The 22,449-nt window shown below is 41.7% G+C and overlaps 1 protein-coding gene across 4 annotated transcripts in view; it reads left to right on the forward strand.

Annotated features, from left to right (window-relative positions):
- The window catches only part of ntrk3b (neurotrophic tyrosine kinase, receptor, type 3b), a 135,779-nt gene that overhangs the window by 74,488 nt on the left and 38,842 nt on the right, over nt 1-22,449 (forward strand). For 3 of the 4 annotated variants that reach the window (XM_088372021.1, XM_088372022.1, XM_088372023.1), the window contains 8 exons: nt 3,853-3,921; nt 9,181-9,335; nt 9,636-9,778; nt 10,330-10,471; nt 14,264-14,569; nt 15,026-15,040; nt 17,080-17,135; nt 17,238-17,340. In XM_088372021.1, the coding sequence (XP_088228147.1) occupies nt 3,853-3,921; nt 9,181-9,335; nt 9,636-9,778; nt 10,330-10,471; nt 14,264-14,569; nt 15,026-15,040; nt 17,080-17,135; nt 17,238-17,340 (989 nt within the window). The remainder of the gene's footprint in view (nt 1-3,852; nt 3,922-9,180; nt 9,336-9,635; nt 9,779-10,329; nt 10,472-14,263; nt 14,570-15,025; nt 15,041-17,079; nt 17,136-17,237; nt 17,341-22,449) is intronic. The other variant, XM_088372024.1, reaches the window with a different exon arrangement.

Genomic DNA, 22,449 nt, shown 5'->3' on the forward strand with positions numbered 1-22,449 from the left:
AGCTGCAAGGTCACATCTTCTATACTCAAGGGCGTTCTAGTCGAGTGTAATCCACTTTCGGTCGTGAAGAAGCGCTAAAAGCAGATGAGAAGCGCTTGCTGCCGTCAGATTAGCGTATTTTCAACAAGATTAAAGAATCCACTATTTATATCGTCGCTATCCCCAGAGCTCACCGACCGACCAGCTTTGCCTACCTGCGCGACTGCGACGATTATAATGAAGCATTGCACTTTGAAGTTTGTGCCGTTGCAATCATTTTCGTACGCTGCTAGCTGCCTCATATCTCAACTCACCTGGGAAAGCATGGGAAAATGTTTCCCGCTTTTTCTGCCCCTTCATTTATGATCACACAAATACGATTGTGTGACCATTTATTTGTTTTTTTGGTACTTTTGTAGTTTAAATGCACTCTGGTATTTACTCTGGTGTTATTTAGATTTGGTTGGTTATTTAACAAAGTTTATTTGGGTATTTTTGTGATAGCTCCCTCTTGTGTTCATTTAGCTTAGTCCCACCCTGAGTTCTCGATCTGGAGGTCAGTCTGTATAAGTTTGTTGTCAATCAGTTGATGTTTGAGCCTTTTTTTTTATTTTTTTAACTTTATGAAATCGATTATTTTTGTCCAAATTTGAAACCTTTTTGTGGTCCAACGCAGTTGCTAACAGTTTGTATTTTATTTTACAGTAAGCATTAAGCTTTTCGTTTTTCTGCTCCGATTTCGACTGTTTGCTTTTCCTATTTTCCCCTCTTCCAGTTTGTTTGACATCTTCTGCTACAGTTCACATTATTGCTATAGCCACTTGAGTCTCATATGAAATGTTTGCACCGTTTAATCTCGACAACTCGTTCCATAAATGGATTTTTATCCGTTGTCTTAACAACGCCGCTAACCAGACTTTCGCTAATTAACGGAAACGGTTGTCATGTAAGCGTTCCACTCGTTGTTTGCATACATTGTCAATTAATTGACGAGCAGCACTCCTCTTTGGGCACACATCTGCAAGTTTGTTGTTGTTTTTTTGTTTTTTTTAGCCCTTCTTCGCATCTCTGTCAGGAAGTGTGTCGTCTATAAAGGTCATCCCTTGCATCTCCACAAGAAATGTCAGCTGAAATTGGATTGGGGGAGTTGCTGAGGGGGATAAAGGCACAGGGCCTAAGTGAATTAGTAAATATATAAACAAATAAGCAGCAGATTCGTTAGCGTTGCCAGAATGCCAAAAGATGCAAGGTGACGAAGGCCAAGTGCCCCAGCGGGGAGGGTGGACACTGATTCTTGAATTGAGATCATTAGCACAGAAAATGAATCTTTTTATCAAAAAAAAAAAAAAAAGCTGACATAAAATCACTGTTCACATTTCGTATATTAATAAAACTAAATGTAAATATAGCTCAACCTATGAGCCCAAACAACTTATTATGTAATATTATATATAATATACTGATAGATATTATTAATATGATTTACTCTATATAATTTTAAATTCATCCTACATTACTCTTAAAAATAAGTAAACCTCAGATGATTTGATTTTCCAGGCTGGCTAAAATTGGCTGCTTCCCAACTTCGAAATAAAGAAAAATAATTAAATAATAATAATAAAAAAAACTTTGAGAAGTCTGGATTTCAATTTTTCCTGGACACCAACTGCTACTTTGCTATTAGCCAACGTTTTGGCGACATCTTGTATTCTTTGGGTGTTTCAGAAAGAGTACAGAAAACTGCAAATATGAGATTTTCAGAAAATTTGTATATAGGTCATTTGGAGAATAAGGAAGCTCTTTTAAAATAGGCATAATATTATCTCTCAAAGTCACAGTTAAAATATAAAAACTTGTGCAGCAGCTGCAGCTCAATGTTAAAATTGATGACAGTGTTGCGGGCCCACAAAGTGAATACTAAACTCAACCTGCTGTTTGCACACACACGCTTCCACCAACGGTTTTTAATAATTCCGTTTGGCAACTATTCCACCGGGACGTGCTGCCGGCGACCGCAGCTTCGGCTAATTAGCCTAACATGAAGCTAGCTGGTATGTTGACTCGTGTGTTGATATTCAACATTGGAAAAAAACATGGTCAGTGTGCTATTGGAAAAATATGAGACTTTTGTTGCTGTGGTGATGTTAAAAAAACAAAAACTATTATTGGTTGGGTTTCAACAATTCCAAACAGACCCACAGCTCTCTAAATTATGTCTGACTTTAAAATATCATGCATGTCAGTCTTGAAAAGAATGTTTTTTTCTTTCTTCCACCCTGAGGAACTGACATTTTTGTTGACATTTCACAGCTGCTATATATGGTTTACTAGTTTTAAAACAAAACAAAAAACAATAAGCAACAGCTAAGAAAATATAGATTTTCACATGAGGTTTTTATACGAGCTTGGGGAAAAGTTATAAACCGCAGAAGATGATGCTAACAATAGAATCGATATATATAGCTATAAAGTTTAACGTAAATATAAACCAGAGGAGATGGAATTGAGCGAAAGAAAATCAGCATGATTAAAAAAAAAAAAATCAAAACATAAGCACAAATTTGAACTGTAGAAGCTGAGGCAAACCATTGAAAAACATGAACCATAAAAAATGTGAACCATCAAAAAATGATACACGCCATAAAAGACAGCAAATCGATGGGAAGTAATTATGACACTAATAAAAAAAACCTGGCAAAAAAACATACAAAAATTTGAAACCAAGAACAGGTAATCCATAAAAGATGAAAAAAACAGAAGCCCAACCTTAGAAGGAGCCTCAAATTGTGTAAGACACAAACCAAAGAAAACTCAAATCATCATCGACTTGAACCACAAAAGGAGACGCAATCGATAAAATATAACGAAGCATGAATACAAAACACGACTCAAGTCATTCGCGTAGAATCGAGATCTGTGTGTCCCGCTGTATTTCTGCTTCGTGCTTGCGTAATTGTATGTTGCCATCTGGGCTAATAATGGGATTTGTTGCTACGCGTTATGACCTAACGCTAACGCTCTCTCTCCAGATGCTATAAATCTCCACGAGTGCACGGACAGATGCCCCACATTCATTTTTAAACACATTGCGCTTTCATGACTGGTCGGTCTCTGCTTTTATTTTATTTTTTTTCTCTAATTTTGTCTTTCCTTCCCCATAGCCCGAGGCGTCCCAGCGGATTGAATTATTCCACTTAAAAAGCCTTCAACTTTCTTTTATTGAGTTGTCTCAGTTTGCTTTCTTCTCTATCAATAGTGTTTATTTCCATTCTCTAATCCGGAAGCCTGCAGATCCCCCCCCCCCCCCCCCCCTACTCCCCCGAGGGCTCTTATTTTGTTGCAGATTGATATCGTACAGCAAATGGAAAGCGAGAAAGAGAGTGGAAATGTAATTCAAGAGCAAGGCAAAACGATTAAAATGACCCTAAAGAGCAAATGTGCAATTGGATTGAGAGGAAACAAAAACACAAACATGGCTGCCAAAATGATTTGATAAGAATTACGACTGGTACCACTTTTTTTTTATTTCCCAATGAGATCCCACGCGAATTACGACTGGTACCGCTTTTTTCTTTTTTTTTATTTCCCATTGAGATCCCACGAGCCAGTGGGCGGCCATTTTGCGACGCTAACTCAATGGCTGAAGCTAGCTTAGCGATCAAGAAGATCAGTAACTGTCACGGGTGTTAAAATCAACCAAAATGTCAGGAAATAAGAAATAAATATCCTCCTTAAAGTTTGTCCATTCCGGGTCCAATGGGAATTAGAATCGAAGCGGTTTCAGCGCTAAACATAGCGACATGCTAAATATTTTCAACTGTCATTGAATGTACCAGTTGTCTCAATTTTGTCTGTGTCTTCTCTTCCTTCCAGAAATCTGTCAAAGAATCCTCTCAGCACTTTGTCCTGGCAGCTCTTCAAGCACCTTCAACTTACCGAGCTGTGAGTCGCTTTTTCTTTGTCTTTTTCTATTAGCAGCCATTTATCATCGCTCCCCTGCACACATTGTTCTTTTTATTCTTTGCTATCCCGAATAACTCCCGCCTTTGTCGTTGTGACCGTCTCATTTGTCTGGTGTTACACGTACAAAGCGTCAACCTGAAGGCAATATGTGCTGGTTTTACAAGCCAATTTGCTAACTCAATTAATATACGGTGGAAAGAATTAAATGGAGGGGCATGTGCCTCCCCACACAGTAACCCGTTCTCATTCTTATTATGAATCTTTGAGCCACCAGCCATGTTTAAGAAATGCCGTCACGTGTTATTTACGCTCCATTACTTCCGTCAGTCGAGTTAACAGCAAACCTCAAGCGCCTCCTTCTTCCCTTTGTCCAGTAAAGATGAATAAATACCTCTCTCAAAAACATTTTTTTTTGGGGTCATTGAAAAAAAATTGGGCAAGTAATTTTCTGTTTTGGTTCCATTTTTAAAAAAAAATAGTATATGTATGCAACCTAGTTTATATCAGTTTATCAGCACGAAAATGAGCTGTTGAGCTTGCTAACCAAAACAGCAGCACCGTTGTAAGATGAATAAACAAGCTTTTTTTTCCCCCCACACTCAAAATAAAACACCTAGCGTCTATCAGTAATAGACGCTGCCCCCATCATCAAAGATTATATTAATGCAGATGTCTGTTGCTAACCAAAACAGCAGCCCTTACCGCTTGGGACAAATGAATACATCCCTCTAATGGATGCCTTACACAAAGAGTTAACTGCAGCATTTGCCTGCAGACATGAGCTGAGTTCTTCTTCTATGTGGGTTCTGCGTGGGCTTCAAATAGCCAGCGGGACCCCCTGCTGGTGTTACTCCACCGTCATCTCAGTGCCTCTTTGTTCCTGTTTTGAAAAGTACAAACTTTTTTTTTCCCCTCCCCAATGTTTGCTATGTGACCAGCTGTCCACTTGGACCATCGTAGCTGATATTTTAACAACCTTAGTTATTTCCGCCAGTACTTTTAATGACATTTTTAGATTATTAGTAGATGACATCGTGCAACTTAAGGGGTTGGCGTAGCGTTTGGCAAACGCGAGCCAGCAACCGTGTTTAATAATGACATGAATGGCTCACTATTTGGCAAGCGTCCCTCAGACTCAGGCAAACCAACTGCTATCATGTTACCATTTGATGAATTCTCATTTGAACCAGTACTCAACAGCATGAATTAAATCCAATAGAGTTAACAGAGTTACGCTTTCCCACAATGCATCTGGAGCTCTCAGACCACAGAAAAGCCAGTTTATTATTTAAGTCGTTTTTTTTTTTGGTATGGATGATTAATAACAATCGGAAGCAAAGCTCAGCCTCCCTAGAACCAAATCTCTAATTCCGACTCAGCGAGCAACAGGTTATGCTAACGTTTAGCACGTGGGATATTTTGTTCATTTTTACCCAATCATCCACAAATCTTACAACATGGCCGCTATATTCGATTTTCTTTAAGCCACATTGTCATATCTATATATATTTTAAAATGCTCCTATGCGACATCATCGCCTCAGCCTCTTTCCGTGCATGCTCTTAAGCTAAAAGAAGAAAAAGACTCTAAGATGGCGGAGGTGTGCCACAGTGGCTTGTGTCGGGAGGGGATGATCGAGGATTATTTAAAGCGGTCTTGTGCTCGGAAAGAAGGGGAATATTCTGTACCCAGCGGCGGCGAATGCTTTTATTCTGTTAGCACTTCTTTAGATGCAAACTTGGCTCTCTTACTCTGCCTCATGCTGTGAAATGGATTTTTCTTTGACGATATGTGAATGGATCCAACCTGTAATCTCCGCTACTAGGATTATAATAAATTAAGTGTGCCTCCTAAAAGGCCGCCTGACAGGTAAATTACAAGACGTGAACCCCTGGTTTTATTAGCGCTCCGTGGCACTGGGGGTAAACTATTAGCGGGATGGAGAGCGCCGGTGGAAAAACATCAAAGTAGGCAGAAGGAGAATTACAAAAGCATGTTGTGTGTGGATCTAGTTAAAAACCACACACACATGCTGGAATAAATTTACAGCAATATAGTGAGGGGGCGAAACTCAATTACTACAAAAAAGAAGCCATTTTGACCAAAATGGACTTTCAAAAGTTCTTTTTTAATTTTGAAATATTCATCATGTAAAACTTAGCAACCACCTCCCATCTAAAGCAATTTTCTGGTAGCAATGCTATTTGTGAAAAAGAAAAAAATGAGGTTGATATTTGAGAGTCTATTTATTAGCTAGTAGGCTAATTATTTTTTATGGGAAATTAAGATAAAAAGGCAAGACTGTGGGTTATATTTTATATTCTATATTTTATATGTTTGTCCCCAGTGTGGTCTACCTGTGCAAAGTGATGGCATACAACAATTTTTGCAATTTGTGCAGAAATGGGAGGGTTGCGCCGTTGTGGGTGTGAACACTGCTGAATTTTTTGGGTTAGTAGGCTACTACTACTGAAAGTTCTTGGAAATAAAGAAATTTTGCTATACAGATTCAGATTTTTTTTTTTTTAGAGTACTGCGCCGAGATGTTGTTCATGTATAATCCTAACAATCCACGTTTTAATCAAAACAGTCTGTAATCATCTCTACCCTTCCTGCCTTGAAGATGCGGTATCATTCTCCACATCCATCTTTCTTTCTCGTCCTCAAGTGGGGGTAGAAGCTTTATGCATTTAAAGAGCGGCGTGTTGGCAACACCATGATGTGACGAAAGGCTCAAATAAAAAGTCTTTATTTGAATGCCAGTGCAGCTGCGAGGAATCGGATGGCTTTCCAGTTGCTCCTTTGCAGTCTCCTTCATCAAGATGCCTTTGGTTGTACACAAAAGTGCATCCCCATCCAATCCATCCATGCATTTATTCCCTATAAAGATAGTACTCGTGAGGGACTTGGGGTGAGTTGGAGCAAATCCAAGATGATAACCTGGACTATAGCTTTTTCCTGATGGCCCGATTCCCAGGCTATTGCTACTTTCTGGCTTCAATTGCGTCCTGCCTTCAGCATCCGTATGTCTCCTCGGTCTCGGTACCAAGGCTATGGACTTCACCCCCCGCCCAGCTCCGAGTTCCTTACGGCGCCAGCCGCTTAAGTGACTGATGTGGTTTTAAACAGGCCCCCATAAAGCGGACAATTGGTATCCCTCATGAATATGCACCAACATCTGGATTTGCCAACTATAGCCTTCAACACAAAACGGCGGCATAAATAACTGCACATCAAGTGATGGATCTTCGTTCCAGCGTATTATCTCGCTATTTGCTGTAGCGTGTTTGCCCTAATTGACCGTTTCCAGAGGGGCCGCGTGTAATGTATAAGGATGGTAATTCGTATTAGCAATTAGCATCATTAGAATGGAATATAAGACGAAGGGGGGGGGGATGTGGGTGGAGGTCGGTTTGCTCTGCTCTACGGAGCTCCGATCCCAGGTGATTCACTTTATCTGGTATATCAGACACCAAGTTGGTTGCCATTAATTTAGCATTACTATTTGAAATTTAGTTGCCATGGCTATCATGAGCTGACCCACATAAAAATATTTTGGTTTGAAACCTTACTGGACTCCGAAGGTACCATTTTCCGACGTCAATCATTATTTGAGCGCATCTTCAAATTCATATTGCAACTACCCAAACCTGAACTCAACAATGAGCATCCTGTTTAACACAATTTATATTCTAACACTAAAACGGTGCGCTGGTTCTGTTTTAGCTCCACAGCAAACATTACAAGCCATCGTAAAGATTTGCATTGTTTCTTTGAAGGTGTAATAAATGTTTATTGGACTTTTCCACTATGCTCATTACATTTGAGTAGATTTGTGTATCTTTTTATTCGATTTCTTGCCTATTAACTGCGAATCAAACCCAGACTTCTTCCAAGACCGGATAATCTTGATGATCAAATTCTTTTGTGATATAAGCTCCGCCCCTCCACTAGAATTGGTAGTTTTGGCACAAATTTCCCAAGTAATAAATAATACATTTGTTGGGGCATAGGTAATTCCCAAGAGGTCCAAATTGATCTGTTAGCGAGATGGTTCAGTCCTCGTCGCTCAGAACCAGTGAGATCCACCTGCGGGAATCTATCCTCATTACTTCCTATAGACTGTATATCACCATGGCATACATTATTCATGCTTTTCTCACACTTGCTTATTGACCCCTGCCAAGGACATTTGGATGGACATTCATCCTGACAAAATTGGCCAATCGCTGCTCGGAAATGGGATGCGGAGGGTGGCGGAGGAGGAATGTATTCAGCGAGGAACTTAATGACACGTGCCTGCCTGCTAATGGACCCCGAGAGTGATGGTCTGAAGAGTAGAACTTTGAACTTTTGCCATGAAGGAATGTCAGAGCAGTCACGTGTAGTGTTTAGAATTTGCCGCTAGCAGTGTGTCCAGACATAAAACGGTGCATTTATGTAAATGATCTTCCCACCATCGTCCTTAATGATGGAAAGCTTCATCCTTCACGAGTCCGTTTTAGTCTTAGCCACATTTTTGTGAGTTGTTAGCCACCATCGTGAGGGAGAGACTTCTGAAGGTCGCACTCCACCGCACCTTTCATCTAGTCAGCATTCAGCAGATAAACTCACAGTCTGCTTGTGTGACAGGTAGTTTGGCCGGAGCACTCGAGTGAATTTGGATTGTCATTCATTCGGGAAATAACCGAGGGAAAACATCAATTCCTAACAGACGAGCCTGTGAAAGGCTCTTTGTCATTATTACTGCTGCCGGTGCACCAAACCGCTGTAATAATTGCCCTCCGAGGACCACTGTGTCATAACATTGCGGCTTGTAACATTAGATTTAAAAAAAAAATAAAAGTGGAAGGATGACTGAAGATATTACACACCTGACACGGTTTGACAATTCCATGTGGCGTACATCAAAAATAGTTTAGCGGTGTAGTGATAATTACAGCTGTTGTTGTATCCTGTTTGCCAATAAAGTTGTTCATAAATGTAGCAAAGGACTTTAATTCAGTCACAGAACATTATTTCCCATTCATGCTCTATAAATGTTTCTAGTTTTAGGAAGCATTTTAAGAGGTCTGTAGTAAAGAAACTTGCTGATGCAACCTCTTAAATAAATGTGAGCCGTGCTTATACTTTCTAAAACGCTTTCCAAGTTATTACGTTTAAAGGTTACAGAAGCGGATGAAATGTTCAATTGTTTTGGATTAAACCGAAAATGGTCTGTGTGTGTGGCGGTCGTAGGCGACTGGACGGCGTGGTGTTCGACTGCGGCTGCAATATCCGCTGGATCCAGCTGTGGCAGGAGCGAGGCGAGGCCAACCTTCACACGCAACAGCTCTACTGCAGGAGCGGCGCTTCCAAAATGAAGCTGCACCACATGTACATACAAAACTGCGGTGAGTAACTTTTATACATCACCCAAACACAATAAATCTCCAAGCAAGCAAAAATGGCGTGATTGTACGCGCATGAAGATAAGTCCATACTCGGGAGACAGAAGGGTGACGCACCGTTGTTCGAACGGACTCAAAGGCGTCACAGTGACTCATCGCCGAGCGTTGCCGCGCAGCCATTGTGCTAAATTTTTTTTCATTAACGAGAGGCAAATAATTGATTCGGTGTGAAAACATGTCAACAGCGGCGGGCGTTTATAAATAGGCATGTGTGTGTGTGTGTGTGTGTGTGTGTGTGTATAGACTTGCCAGAGATCAGTGTGAGTCACAGCAGTGTGTTAGTGATGGAAGGCGACAATGTGACAGTGAGCTGTAATGGATCCGGATCACCCCTGCCTGAAGTGGACTGGACTGTCAACGGCCTCAACTCCATCAACACACACCAGGTACACACACACACACACACAAACACACACACACACAAATGGCATACAGTATTTATTCCACTAGTTCAAGGGCGGGCCTGAAAAACAAAATGGTTCCCCGCCCCTTCTATAAAAAGTCGTAGAAATTCACACCCAACAGTCTACAAGCTAAGTAAGTCGTGCTCACGCTTATTAATTAGCGCGCTACAGTTAATTAGCGTGAGGTTAGCTAAAGCCTAAGGGACTTTTGTCTAGCATACATTACAGCCCACCAGGTCCCCTGACCACTTTTATTTGGTTATGCCCACCCCAGACTTTATCGGTTAAAGGTTGACAAACGATAGAGCAGAAGATGGAGGTGATGTTTGATAAGTAGATGATGGATACGCGGATAGATGATAGGTAGACTGATAGATCGTCTCCCACATCTCAATTACATTAACACCCCTGAGCTCACGCCAAATGGTTTCATCCCACATGCATGCTCTCGATTATAAATCAACTCGTACTTGTCACGTTGTAAAGGGACTCCTTGTTTGTTTGTTTTTCAATTTCCGTGGGGGTGCGTTCAGTCCAATGTTTACTGGCCCGACATCCACTCCATCAACCTGACGCTGTTCAACATCAGCCGCGACGACAACAACTTCCAGCTGACGTGCATCGCTGAGAACGTGGTGGGCATGACCAACTCGTCCATTCAGCTCAACGTGCAGTGTGAGTCCAGGCTTTTTCAAATCATCCCCAAACAGGTAGACATTCAAGCAACGGTGAAGCTAGCTCTTCTTATTTTCGGGCAATGCTAAATGGTGAAGCTAGCTAATCTGATGGCATCAAAATCGAATGTTTCGAGGAATTTTTTTTCTCGAGCGGCTGTGCGACACGCCAGTGAGCTGGAATCAGAGCAGCTTAGCGAGGGTTAAATATAGCCAAAGCAATGTGAGTCCCAATGGAGTGTGTCATTACAGCAACTAATGAATACACAGCGCCACTGCCGTGCTCATAGTGACGCCTCATCTTAACGCCTATTGTGGAAAATAATGTTGACAGGCTTAGAGTCGATCGAGGCGACAATGAATACGCTAACAAGTGTTTGGTTGGAGTCGAACATGGTTGACTGCGTCTCAAACTGTATTTATTGACTTATTTTCTTAGCTACGCATTGGGGTTATCGTATCTTTGGTACCGGAGGCCTGAATTTTTAATTTTTTTTTGTATTTCAATGAGTGGCTCGTGTAGGTTGATGACAGCCTGCCAATGCGATTCCCATCGGTGTGGAAAGAGATGTTTAGGACCCCTGAGGGTGGACTTTTTTGAAAATTACAAATACGCATGCATCAAGTTCATCCATTAGCCTAAATCAATGCCCTATGCTGCTCAATATGTCATATTTAATGTGATCCAAAAACCACATTAACCGTCAGTTGATCAATATATATTGTTTTTCGTAGGTGGTGTCTCAACTCACTGTTGAGTCTTAAAAAGTAACGTATTGATTTTTTTTAAAAGCACGGTCCAGTGGTGAAATCAGCTATTCTTGCTTCATTTTAACTGACATGTTGTCATTTGCACAATAGAGCGGGACGGAAAATGCTGAAGCATTGTAAACTGTTGATGTTTTAAGGATCTATCTATCTATCTATCTATCTATCTATCTATCTATCTATCTATCTATCTATCTATCTATCTATCTATCTATCTATCTATCTATCCACCCACCCATCCATCCACCCAACCACCCACCCACCCATCCATCCATCACCCACCCACCCATCCATCCATCACCCATCCATCCATCCATCCACCCACCCATCCATCCATCCATCCACCCACCCATCCATCCATCCATCCATCCATCCATCTATCTCTCACTCTCTTTCTCTCCATCCATCTATCTCTCGCTCTATCTCTCGCTCTATCTCTCGCTCTATCGCTCTCTCTTTATCTCTCTCTTTATCGCTCTCTCTTTATCTCTCTATCTCTTGCTTTCTCTCTCTCTCTCATCCATCCATCCATCCATCCATCCATCCTTCTCTCTCTCTCTCTCTCTCTCTCTCTCTCTCTCTCTCTCTCTCTCTCTCTCTCTCTCTCTCTCTCTCTCTCTCTCTCTCTCTCTGTCTCTCTATCTATCTACCTACCTACCTCTACCTATCAATCTATAGCCATATATAGATATATACGTATACACACACACACACACACACACACACACACACACACACACATACACACATACACACTTTGGTTTTAGTCAAATTGAATTGAAAATAGTTTGCAGTCGATTTCAAAAAATAAATAAATCAATGAATTATGCAAAAGCTAATCTCGTCTTCCAAAATCCTTTTGGACCCCGTGGTCTCACCACAGTGTAGCACGCGCCTCCATGTTTCTGGTCCTTTATTTTTTTTTGCGAACGGGGTTTCATGGACAGCTGTAAATGTGAATAAACACCAGTAGCTGCCAGTAAATGGCTGCCTGTTTCCCCAAACCGGCGTTGTCTCATTATAATCCCATCCAGCAAAAGACCTACAGGGCTATTTGGCTGGCATCCGCTCCTCGGCCTAAAATGGCTGCTTTGATGACACTAAAATATGGAGAATCGGTTCCAGCAAAAGACCCAGACAAACTGCAGCAGGTACATTTGGGATGCAATGAGGTGTTGCGCGGTTTGCAAAGCAAGTGTAACTGATGGATCTGATTAACAAGGACGCCGCCCGCAGCCTGCGAGCACGCAAGCAAGCAAAAACGGAGAAATCCAACCGGCTGCGGTGAAACCATGCGGTTGCCATGGAGACATCCTCCGGCATCCGTTCGTGATACGCCTCACCTCTTGCATAAGTTTCCCTGGTGGAAACGGCCGCCAGCTGCTCCGGGACACGTGTGTTTGGGGACCGGGACTTGTCTCCGACGCCGGAATAACATTCCCTCAAGGGGGCGCCCTCCCCCTCCCCGGATGCCTGGATGGTGTCGTCTCCAGGCGTTTCGTATTCTTCTGCTCCCGTGTTGACACTCTCTGTCGGTGCCTCAAATTAACTAAGGTATTAATTTTTCACTGCGTGCTCCGCTGGTAATTACATTTCCTCTGCGTTGCGGGCCCTTTGTCTGTGGAAATGTCAGAAAGTAGCTCAAACCCGCACCGTGATCAGGGAATGGCGTGATTGACGGCACAAATTACCGGCCGTCACATCTCGGCGTTCAAAAGGATGACTTTTTAGAGCGAGCGTATTGCAACTACAATGAGGGCTTTTGTTGTGCAACACTGGCTCAGGGGACTTTTTCCCGCTTCAATTCAAGTGTCAAGATAATTTGGGCCTGTCTATTATATTTCATTTTGAATTATAAAATTTTTATGCTAATATTTCCCTTTTTTGAGGTGATGTTCAAACGATTGTCGTGTCTTTGTTTTTTTTATAAAAAAAACTATATTAGCTCATCTCAGTTTCTAAAAATCTAAAATTTAAATGTTAGAAAAATAAATATTTTATTTTAATTTTCAAGTTCATCAAGTTTGTAATCAAATTAAATAATACATTCATATAGGATGAATACCATTTTAATTTGATTTCTCAAAAAATATTTTTAATCAACGAGATTTGCGTCATGCTTATCCTGGCTTCTAAAAATATTAACTACATATATTTAATTCAATTATTTTTTTTGTTAATTTTTAATTGTAAATTTTAATATTTTTGGGGAACTTGTTTTTAAAAAGTAATACAATCTAAAACAACAGAGTTTGACAGTCTGAGATCAACCAGAGTTAAATTCCCTGCTTGGGATGTGCAAACTTGGTCAATAAAACAAATTCTGATTTGCAGAGGTTCCCATGGAAACATGGCCGTCAGATAACAAACTAGGTGGAGCAAGAGGTAACTCGGGCTGGCCAATCAAAAAATCACACTTTTTTTTTTTCTCGTTACTACAGTGCCCCGCAGTGTCTCGTATTGCTGCCATAACATCTCCACTACGAGAAAAATTGATCGCTCCTTCAATACGCAGCCACCCTTGACTTGCCGTTGACTTGAAGAAACGGTCTTTTTTGCGTAATTGTCACTTTTGTTGGCCGCTCATCCCTGAAGTCCTTTTTCCAAATGACAGCTTTCAAAATAGAAATTATAGAGAGAAAAAGAAAAACATTCCCTTTTGTTTGCCTTTGACGACCCATCAGCACACAATTGCAGGCGGCGGTGACTGACAGTTTGGGTTTTTCATTCTTCATTTAAGTATCAATCAATTCTTCTTACATTTAACCAAAGCCAGGCTCGCTAATGCTGCATGATGATGTCCCATTTTTGTCGTAAAAGTCGAAAACTCAGCACTGGCACAAAATGATCGACAAAAAATTATGGATTCTTTAAAAAACACACCAAAAAAAACGAATCTGCCTGACAGCATGTGGTCTCCTTTTCTTTAAGAAAAAATAATTCAGAATACGATAGCTTGTTGAGTATTCGATTTTCGTGCTCCAATGAAGAACTAAGTCAAGTACCATCCTTTGCTCCTCCGCAGTTCCCCCGGTCATCCTCCGCCTGGCCGAGCCCGAGCAGCGCCACGACACCTGCATCGAGTTCACGGTGCGAGGTTACCCCCACCCGAAGCTGCGTTGGTTCCACAAGAACAAGGAGATCCTGCACAACCAGTACATCCGTACGGAGATGGACTTCTACCAGGACTACTTGGAGGGCTGCCTGACCTTCCAGAACCCGACGCATATCAACAACGGCAACTACACCCTGGAGGCCAGCAACTCGCTCGGGACGGTCACCAAGACGGTCTACGGACATTTCCTCATGGCGCCCGGCATTGACGACGAAGGTGGGTAAAGATTCTGCTTCATGCAAAAATGATTATGGATGTTTGTAAACATCTCAGGTAAATGTGAAAATCAGGTTGAATATTTTCTTACAAACTCCACATCTCAGCCCAAGGCTGGAAAACTAACCTGCTCACAAGGTTCCTCGTCGTTCTTTCGGGGCCGAGGCCTTATTTGTTTTATTGAAAGCGAGTCCTCGCAAGGTTGTTGCTCGAGGAGCATCTTCTCACCGGCTGCTGAGCTTCAATGGGGTTCACGCACAGTTCACTTGAGCTTCGATTGGTCTGGAGAAGTTGTGCGTGTGTGTGTGTGTACAAATGTGTGTGTGTGTGCAAATGGGGCGGCGCCAACGCCCACAAAGGCTGGCAAATTTCTCCCCATGGTCAATATTCCAAGGTTAATACCCTCTTGTCACCTTGTCGCACACGGCGTGACTCTCTTTGTTTTCTTCTTTGCAGACGTGGTGGAGCTGGGTGAGTATTTGGATTTTCACATCTCAACCTGCTTCGAGTAGCCTTTTCTGTCGTAGAAGTAGTGATTTTGGTTCATTTGTTTCTGTGGCTTTGCCGTACAAACACACACACACATGCACGCAAATGGTTACCATGGAGAAATTTGGTCACTTTGTGTTGCTCCGAGCGGTCATCGAAATTTGTTGATGTCGTTTGTCTCGGGTCAAAGGTGTGTGTTCATCGTCTTGGCTCATGGGTCTTTGTTTTTGTTACGCCATTTCCAGAGTAAGGAGTCAATTCTCCACAGAAGCACTGATGACAATTTGGATCTCGCTTCATCTGCTTTATAGGATAGCAGCTTCCGAGTGGAGCTCATTTAGGCCAATTCTCTGGTAGGAGTACAAGCCCCGGGATTCTTCCAAATTGCCTGCTTTAAAACGATATGGCCAATATGTCCAGGCGGGGCGGGGGGGGTGAAAGTTCCCGTGCGTCCTGTCATGATAGATTTACTCAGCCAATTTTGTGCGGCTTGGTCACACTGGTTTTGGTGGCTGGTTTCGAGAGCAAATGCATACGGGGGGTGTGTATACTTTTGTGAGGAAAAATCTACTGGCTGCATCTGCTGACAGCTTAAACAAAGCGGGCCGCCCTGATCTCTCACCTTCATGGCGGCGCTGCTCCGTCTCCGTGCTAGGTCGTTCTTCCTCATCAGATGCGCATTATTACGCCGCATTAAAGCTGGTGGCAGATGAGGCGTTTGCTTACAATGACCCTTCTTCGGTTCATTTCAGTTCAAAGGCTTGATTGTGTTTATTAATAGATGAGATTTTTGTGTCTGGTGCTCAGGCTGTCCAGTAAGTGTCGTTGGTAATTTGTTTTTAGAACTAGCACTTTCTTTTGGTATTGCAATTTAATTCTCCTGGGATGGTTTTTTTTCCCAGCAGAAAACAATGACATTTACTTCGATTCAGATTTAATTCTCTGGATATTGTTTAGTTTTTTTTCCTTGTAAAATTGCAATTTGCTATTTTGTTCTCCTAAAAATATGATTTTCTTGTTTTAAAAAAAAAAAACTTTCCGTATTGATACATTTTAGCCCCCCTTTGTCAATTTTCTGTATTTACCTCATAGTTCTTTATTATTTGGAAATCTTTTTTTTTTGCTCTACCAATTTTTTAAATTTAATTTCCATCCATTCACGATTCTCCCCGTTCTATTATTATTTGCAATTTTGTTCTCCTAAAAACATGATTTTCTTGTTTTGAAAAAAAAAACTTTCCGTATTGATACATTTTAGCCCCCCTTTGTCAATTTTCTGTATTTACCTCATAGTTCTTTATTATTTGGAAATCTTTTTTTTTTGCTCTACCAATTTTTTTTTATTTAATTTCCATCCATTCACGATTCTCCCCATTCTATTACGATTTCAATCTAGTCATATTACTTTATTCCCCTCCCTCCCCTCGCCCTTTTTCTGAGTTTAGACCAATTTTATTTGCTTCTTATTTTAAAATAAATCAAGCATTGAGAGAAGAGAGGCAGTGAAGATGATGAGAAAGATGTTAATGCAGTGGTGATGCGGCGTATTGCAGCCACCGGCAGCCACCGGCAGCCGATGTAGCGTGCCAGCATTCATTTAAGCACAAATGAGTGTGTGATGTGCTGGCTGCGAGCCCTCCACTTTCCCCCGTGTAGCGCTTCACTTCATTCCACCTGTGTCACGGCGTCACACACTGCTGCGGTTTGACCTCATCCTGCCGCTTTGGGACGACACCACGGGGGAACAAATGTGCACAATCGTTGGAAAAAAAAAAGCCGCCATTACTACTTTTACGATAATTATGATTCCGCGTATATTTTGCTGTTCTGAAGAAAGATGATGGAAATAAAGGAATCAAAAGAAAAAAAGAAAACAAATTACATTTTGCAGCGCTTCTTTCTGCCTGTACATTTTTGTTTTTTTTAAATGTGTGGTGTTTTTTCCTGTAGCTCCCCGCATGCTGACATCTAATCTCACCGCAAATTCCATTCTAATTTTTTCCCGTGTTTGTATTTTACAGTCCCCTCGGCGCCCACAGATTCGGATTCCGGCCGCCCGGACGAGGACACATTTGGGGTGAGTTTTGTTTTTGCGTTAAGACAACCATGTCGTGATTTGAAATTTAATGCAGATTAAAATAAGTATGAATTAATCTAACATGCATCACTTTTGGTGAAGGTCTCTATCGCGGTGGGCCTGGCGGGCTTTGCCTGCGTCCTCCTCCTCGTCCTTTTCGTGCTCATCAACAAATACGGACGACGCTCCAAGTTCGGCATGAAAGGTTAGTCATGCATGTGAGATTAGTATGCTTCAAGTTGGTGGTCCTGTCTCATGCAAATGAGCCCCCATCTTATTTGCCTAAGTGAAAACAAAAGATGGGACTACTCATAGGGCCCCTTAAAAATGAGACTACGATCAGCATTTGTATGTCTGAGCTAGTTAGCAACTTTCAGTACCATTTTATAGTGCTTAACAGCGAGCTGCTTTGCTGGCTAGCTTAGCATGAGCTGGTTAGCCACATATAGTCTGGGGCTGTCCAGCTACCTTTAGTGTATCACTAGATGTGTTAGCTACCGCAAACAGTCGCCACCCTTATTATGACTACCTTTGAGGGTTGCTAGCTTGCTAAGCTATATCGCGTGGCAGCTTTTGCCACAGTCAAAGAGCAACTGGCCTTAGTGGCAACTAGCCTGAAAACATCAACCACAATACTTGTGTAAATGGGCGCATTAGCTAGCTTGCTTATTTGATGAGATCTGCTAACATTTGTAGCTAAGCCTTAGCTGTACTTCTTGACACGCTCTCTTACTCATATGCAATGTCACCTCAGAAAAATGGTTTCTTAGTTTCAGTACGCATTCGAGCGGCGTAAAGTAGCATTAGCCACACGCTAGTCGTAATGAGCTACTTTGCGGGATTAGTTCATTACTTACCTCGCTAAGAAACTCTGGGGCTGTAATTATTTAGGAGGTGGCAATTATCACGTTGGCCCAGAGCTGGCTCCAATCAAGGATGAGTCCTGGCAGCTAATGAGGCGTCACGGCAGAAAAGCTTGGATGCTAAGGCGTATGCTGTGTGCTACTGGGTGGACAGGAAATGAATTAAATTCCAAAGGAAGAGTTATGAGGAATGCTAAAGCATGTCTTAATCGCTTCATAACAATAACTTATTTCCTGCTAGTCTCTTCTAGCGAACAGTCGCGGCTTAAAAGCTAGCTTGTAAACTAGCCTGTCATCGATATGCGTAAGAGCTGGTGAGCTGCAGCAATTGCTTGGGCAAACTTTAGACTTCAATATTTCACAGTCCACAGGGTTGCGCAACTAGAATTCATGAGCTTCGAAACTAAAAAAAAAAAAGCTAATTTTCAAATCGTTTTGAACGGCTAACTGACAGTAGGCTTTGAGTGCTGCATTCTGGGTAATTCCGGCGGTCCTGCTCAGCTCCACAATGGCCGCTGGCAGCTGCGGGATGTTAACATACGGAGGAGATGATACCGCCTCTATTTTTGGCACTGGTTTTCACTACACAGTTTAAATTATGGAGGCGAAAAAAGGCTGAGGCAGCGTGTCGGGAGTAAGTCAATGATGGAAGAGGTCCGCTCGCTTTCAAGCTAACCCACTAAAGCCAAATCTTTGTTCTCCTTTCCCCCTACATCTCTTCATGTGCAGGTTGCACTTTTGTCCTACTTTCAAATACTATGCAGTTTATAATGCGACAGAATCATATTAGGGTGATTAATTCACTCCAGAATAGTTTTGGATGACAACGAAAACAAATTAGCCCATTTATAGCTTTTCATCAGATAATATCCCTAGCATGTCGTATTCATCGTAACAGCATGAAAGTCACCATTAGACTTGGTGAAGCAGCATGTGGCTCGGCCCATTATCCAGGTTTGTCCTTGATGGTTGGTGCCGCTGCAGTTTTGTTGTCTTTTATATATAAATATGTGTGTTTGTACGTGTGTATTTGCTCTCTGCAATCTTTACTTCGTATTTTCCACTTTTTACATCTTGTTCCTCGGAATGGAATGAAGCTGTCTTTGGACACAATAAGAATCTGCAGCATCCTCAGATGCACTGACGCATACAAAAACACACACATACACACAAAAATGATACAAATAACCTTACGTGGTCGCACTTACACGGACGCTAGCCCGCGGCTGGCGGCTAACCTCTGTGATCCAGACGTGTGTGTCAGGACGGCTTACCCTTCTTTCTACCCCATACCTGAACCAGGCCTTGGGATGATCAACACACACACACACACACACACACACACATCCTTGTTAACCTCCCTCTGCAGGACCCACACACACACACACACACATACACACATATACACATATACACATACACACATTCATTGCATCACTACCTAGCTTGGCCTGCGTGAGCTCTATTGCCGGGCGATGAGACTTGACTTACACATCATGTAAAAAAATACATAAAAATAAAAATATTCCTAATATACTCACCAAACACGTGCTGATTTTCGCCCCCCCCGAATTCATCTGCTATTTTTTGGGGGGTTTTGGGAAAACGTCAACCCTTCGCAGCAAGACATCAGCGGCAGGTCGGCTAATAGCTAAGTGGTCACCTTGTCTGTGGGTGAAGCAGTCGGCGGTTAAAAGGCGAGTAAAGTGGTGACACTAAATGCACTTTACCTGTTTTTGCGAGCATCTCCCCTTTTAAAACATCGCCATCAATAGTTCAAGCCAGCGCCGCCATGGCTTAATATAGTTGCTTTTAAAAAAGCGCGTAGCGACATATGGAAGTTGAGAAAAAGAAGCTGCACATTTACTTTTCAGTCTTCCAGAGCCATTTGGCGGCGTCCTCCCGGGAGTTGCTTAAAAGAAAAACATGTTTACTTCGCTATTCATAGACACAACATTTTGTCCCGTAATGAACACGCTAGAACGTTCCGACTGGATTCCTTCGAGCTGTCCTTTACTTCTATTTTATACGTTGCTCAACAATAACCGGCGAGAGGAGCAATCGTGTTAATTATATGACAGCAGACAATGTGTCTTGCCAAGCTCACTGTCGACATTTTACCATCTGAATTATTTGTATTTTTTTTATGACTATCGTGCAACGTTCCAGTTATCGTAAATAACTAGCAAGACCTGTGATCATATTCATTATTTGATACATATCTGTGCTTGACCAAGCATGGCATGGTCTTTTTTTTTTATTATTGTTATTATCTCAGTCGCTTATTTCTACAGAGCGTTATCATAAATAACTGCCGCGGAACAATCACATTAGTGTCCACCTTGCGCATAAAAACGGGCCCGTACATGACGTTTTGTTTTTTTTATTTGCCGCAGTAGTGGTTGTCTGTTGATTGCTATTGCGCAAGAAGTCTATTATCTCAGACAACACATGAGAGGAGCAATTATATTCATTTTTATGACACAAAATGCTGTCTTTGAAAGTGTAGTTCAGATTTTTGAATTGTACTAATTTTATTTACGCAAATAAATAAGTGTGGATCGAGCTCGTGCTCATTTATTTTTGACCCGACACAATAGCGACGACTTGATGATGACACATGTTGACACGCTCAAGGGCGGTGACGCAAACACAATGCTAAGAAATCACTTCGTTTCTTCTTGACACCAAAAAACAACAACACAACCAGGTTATAAATACACTCGGCACATCATTAAGTGACAGAATCCTTCAATGTCACCCGCCATGAAAATTAGACATTGACACCTTTATATTTTATAAACACACACAATGAGTCATCTCCAAATTTTCAACAATTTTATACCCCCGTAAGGGCAAGACCTTTTGGATTTTGATGAATAGCAGCTATGTACCGAGAGTGTATTTGTTGAGTCTTTGCTATAGCAGTACTGCATTGATTTTGAAAACATATTACTCATATAACTGTCTACTTGGGTTTTGGGGTGTGGAGGGGATGATATGTCTTTATTAGTATTGCTTTTCAAAGCTATCTGTTGTTTATCCAAGTTTTTAGAGATGATATGCTTGTCAGTGCAAGACCCGATTGATTTTGAAAGAAATATCAGCTACAGTATATGATCAGTTTGTGTTTTTTCGGGGATTAGATGTCTGCGTCGGGGCAAGGACCCCATTGATTGAAATGACATCAGCCTCGTAAAAAGTCTTCTCTATTTTTCGGGCATTTGTATGTCTTTGTTCGGGGCAAGACCTTATGGATTTTGAATCGAAAGCCTCTCAGACGACAGAGGCAGACGCGGTCAAAAGTCAGGTCCGTTCATGTTTCACTCCTCGAGTCCTCGCAACGCCCGAAATTGCGAGAATAGACGGTATTGAGTTTGATCATGGTGTACAAGCGGTTCGTAATATTTTAAACCCAAGTAGCAAGCCAGTCTGTATTTATTTTGAGGTATATATGAAGAAAAAAAAAAGAATATCCGAAGTTGCTTGATATCTCAGCTGCTTGTCGTACAGGAAAGATGCGCAACTGCCTGAAGCGAGTTGAACGTAAGCGAGCAGCCTGATAACAGCGAGATAATGATGATGGTGAAGATAGGTGACAATGCCACATACTAACTTCTCTGGCGGAGATAATAACGGCAGCCAAGATTGATAATAATAAAAAAAAAAAGTAAAAGTGAGTTTGTGTAGCAAGTGGAATGTTGTGCATGTTAGATTCACACTATTTTTGTGTATTTAGGACTTTTATTTGGATGGATGGATGGATGGATGGATGGATGGATGGATGGATGGATGGATGGATGGATGGATGGATGGATGGATGGATGGAAGTAGTATTCTTAAAAGAATTAACAGAAATAAAATCGGGTCATTGTAGTCATTTTTCAACATTTGCGTTTTTTTTTTTTTTCTTGTTTGCAAAAATATTAAAATAATGACTTCCAGTTTGGAAGTGACGTTACCAGCAGAATCTACTCGGTGATGGAGGGGCGACTCTAACGCTTCCGGCGTCGATTTTTTTGGTTTTTATGATGTAACAAGAGAATTTTTTTTTGTTTTAGTATGTGCTTGAATCCACCTTCCAACCATTTTCAATTTCGTGTGATTTTTCCAGCCAACAGCTCGTATTACATAAGAAGCAAATGGAGAGCGCCTTGTGTTCACTCCCACGCCGGACTCTTTCATTCTGACACGCACACACGCACACGTAGACAAATCCCAGCCTTTGCTCTCAAGTGAATGTCTGCTCAATCAATGGGCATATATAAATATATTCATATCTGGCATGTATATATATGCACACACGGCAGGATGGTTTACTTTGAACAGCATGCTCCAGCGCTGCCCATCTCTCTTGTATTTCCCTCGGCTCACATTCCCATCAACCTCGCCTCGCTTTGCATCAAGACCCCTGCATAACCCCTCCGGACCATCCCTCAAAGTTTCCTCTT

The sequence above is a fragment of the Syngnathus floridae genome, chromosome 3 (genome assembly GCF_059516105.1).
Source record: "Syngnathus floridae isolate MCC-2025c chromosome 3, RoL_Sflo_1.0, whole genome shotgun sequence".
Classification (NCBI taxonomy): Eukaryota; Metazoa; Chordata; class Actinopteri; order Syngnathiformes; family Syngnathidae; genus Syngnathus; species Syngnathus floridae.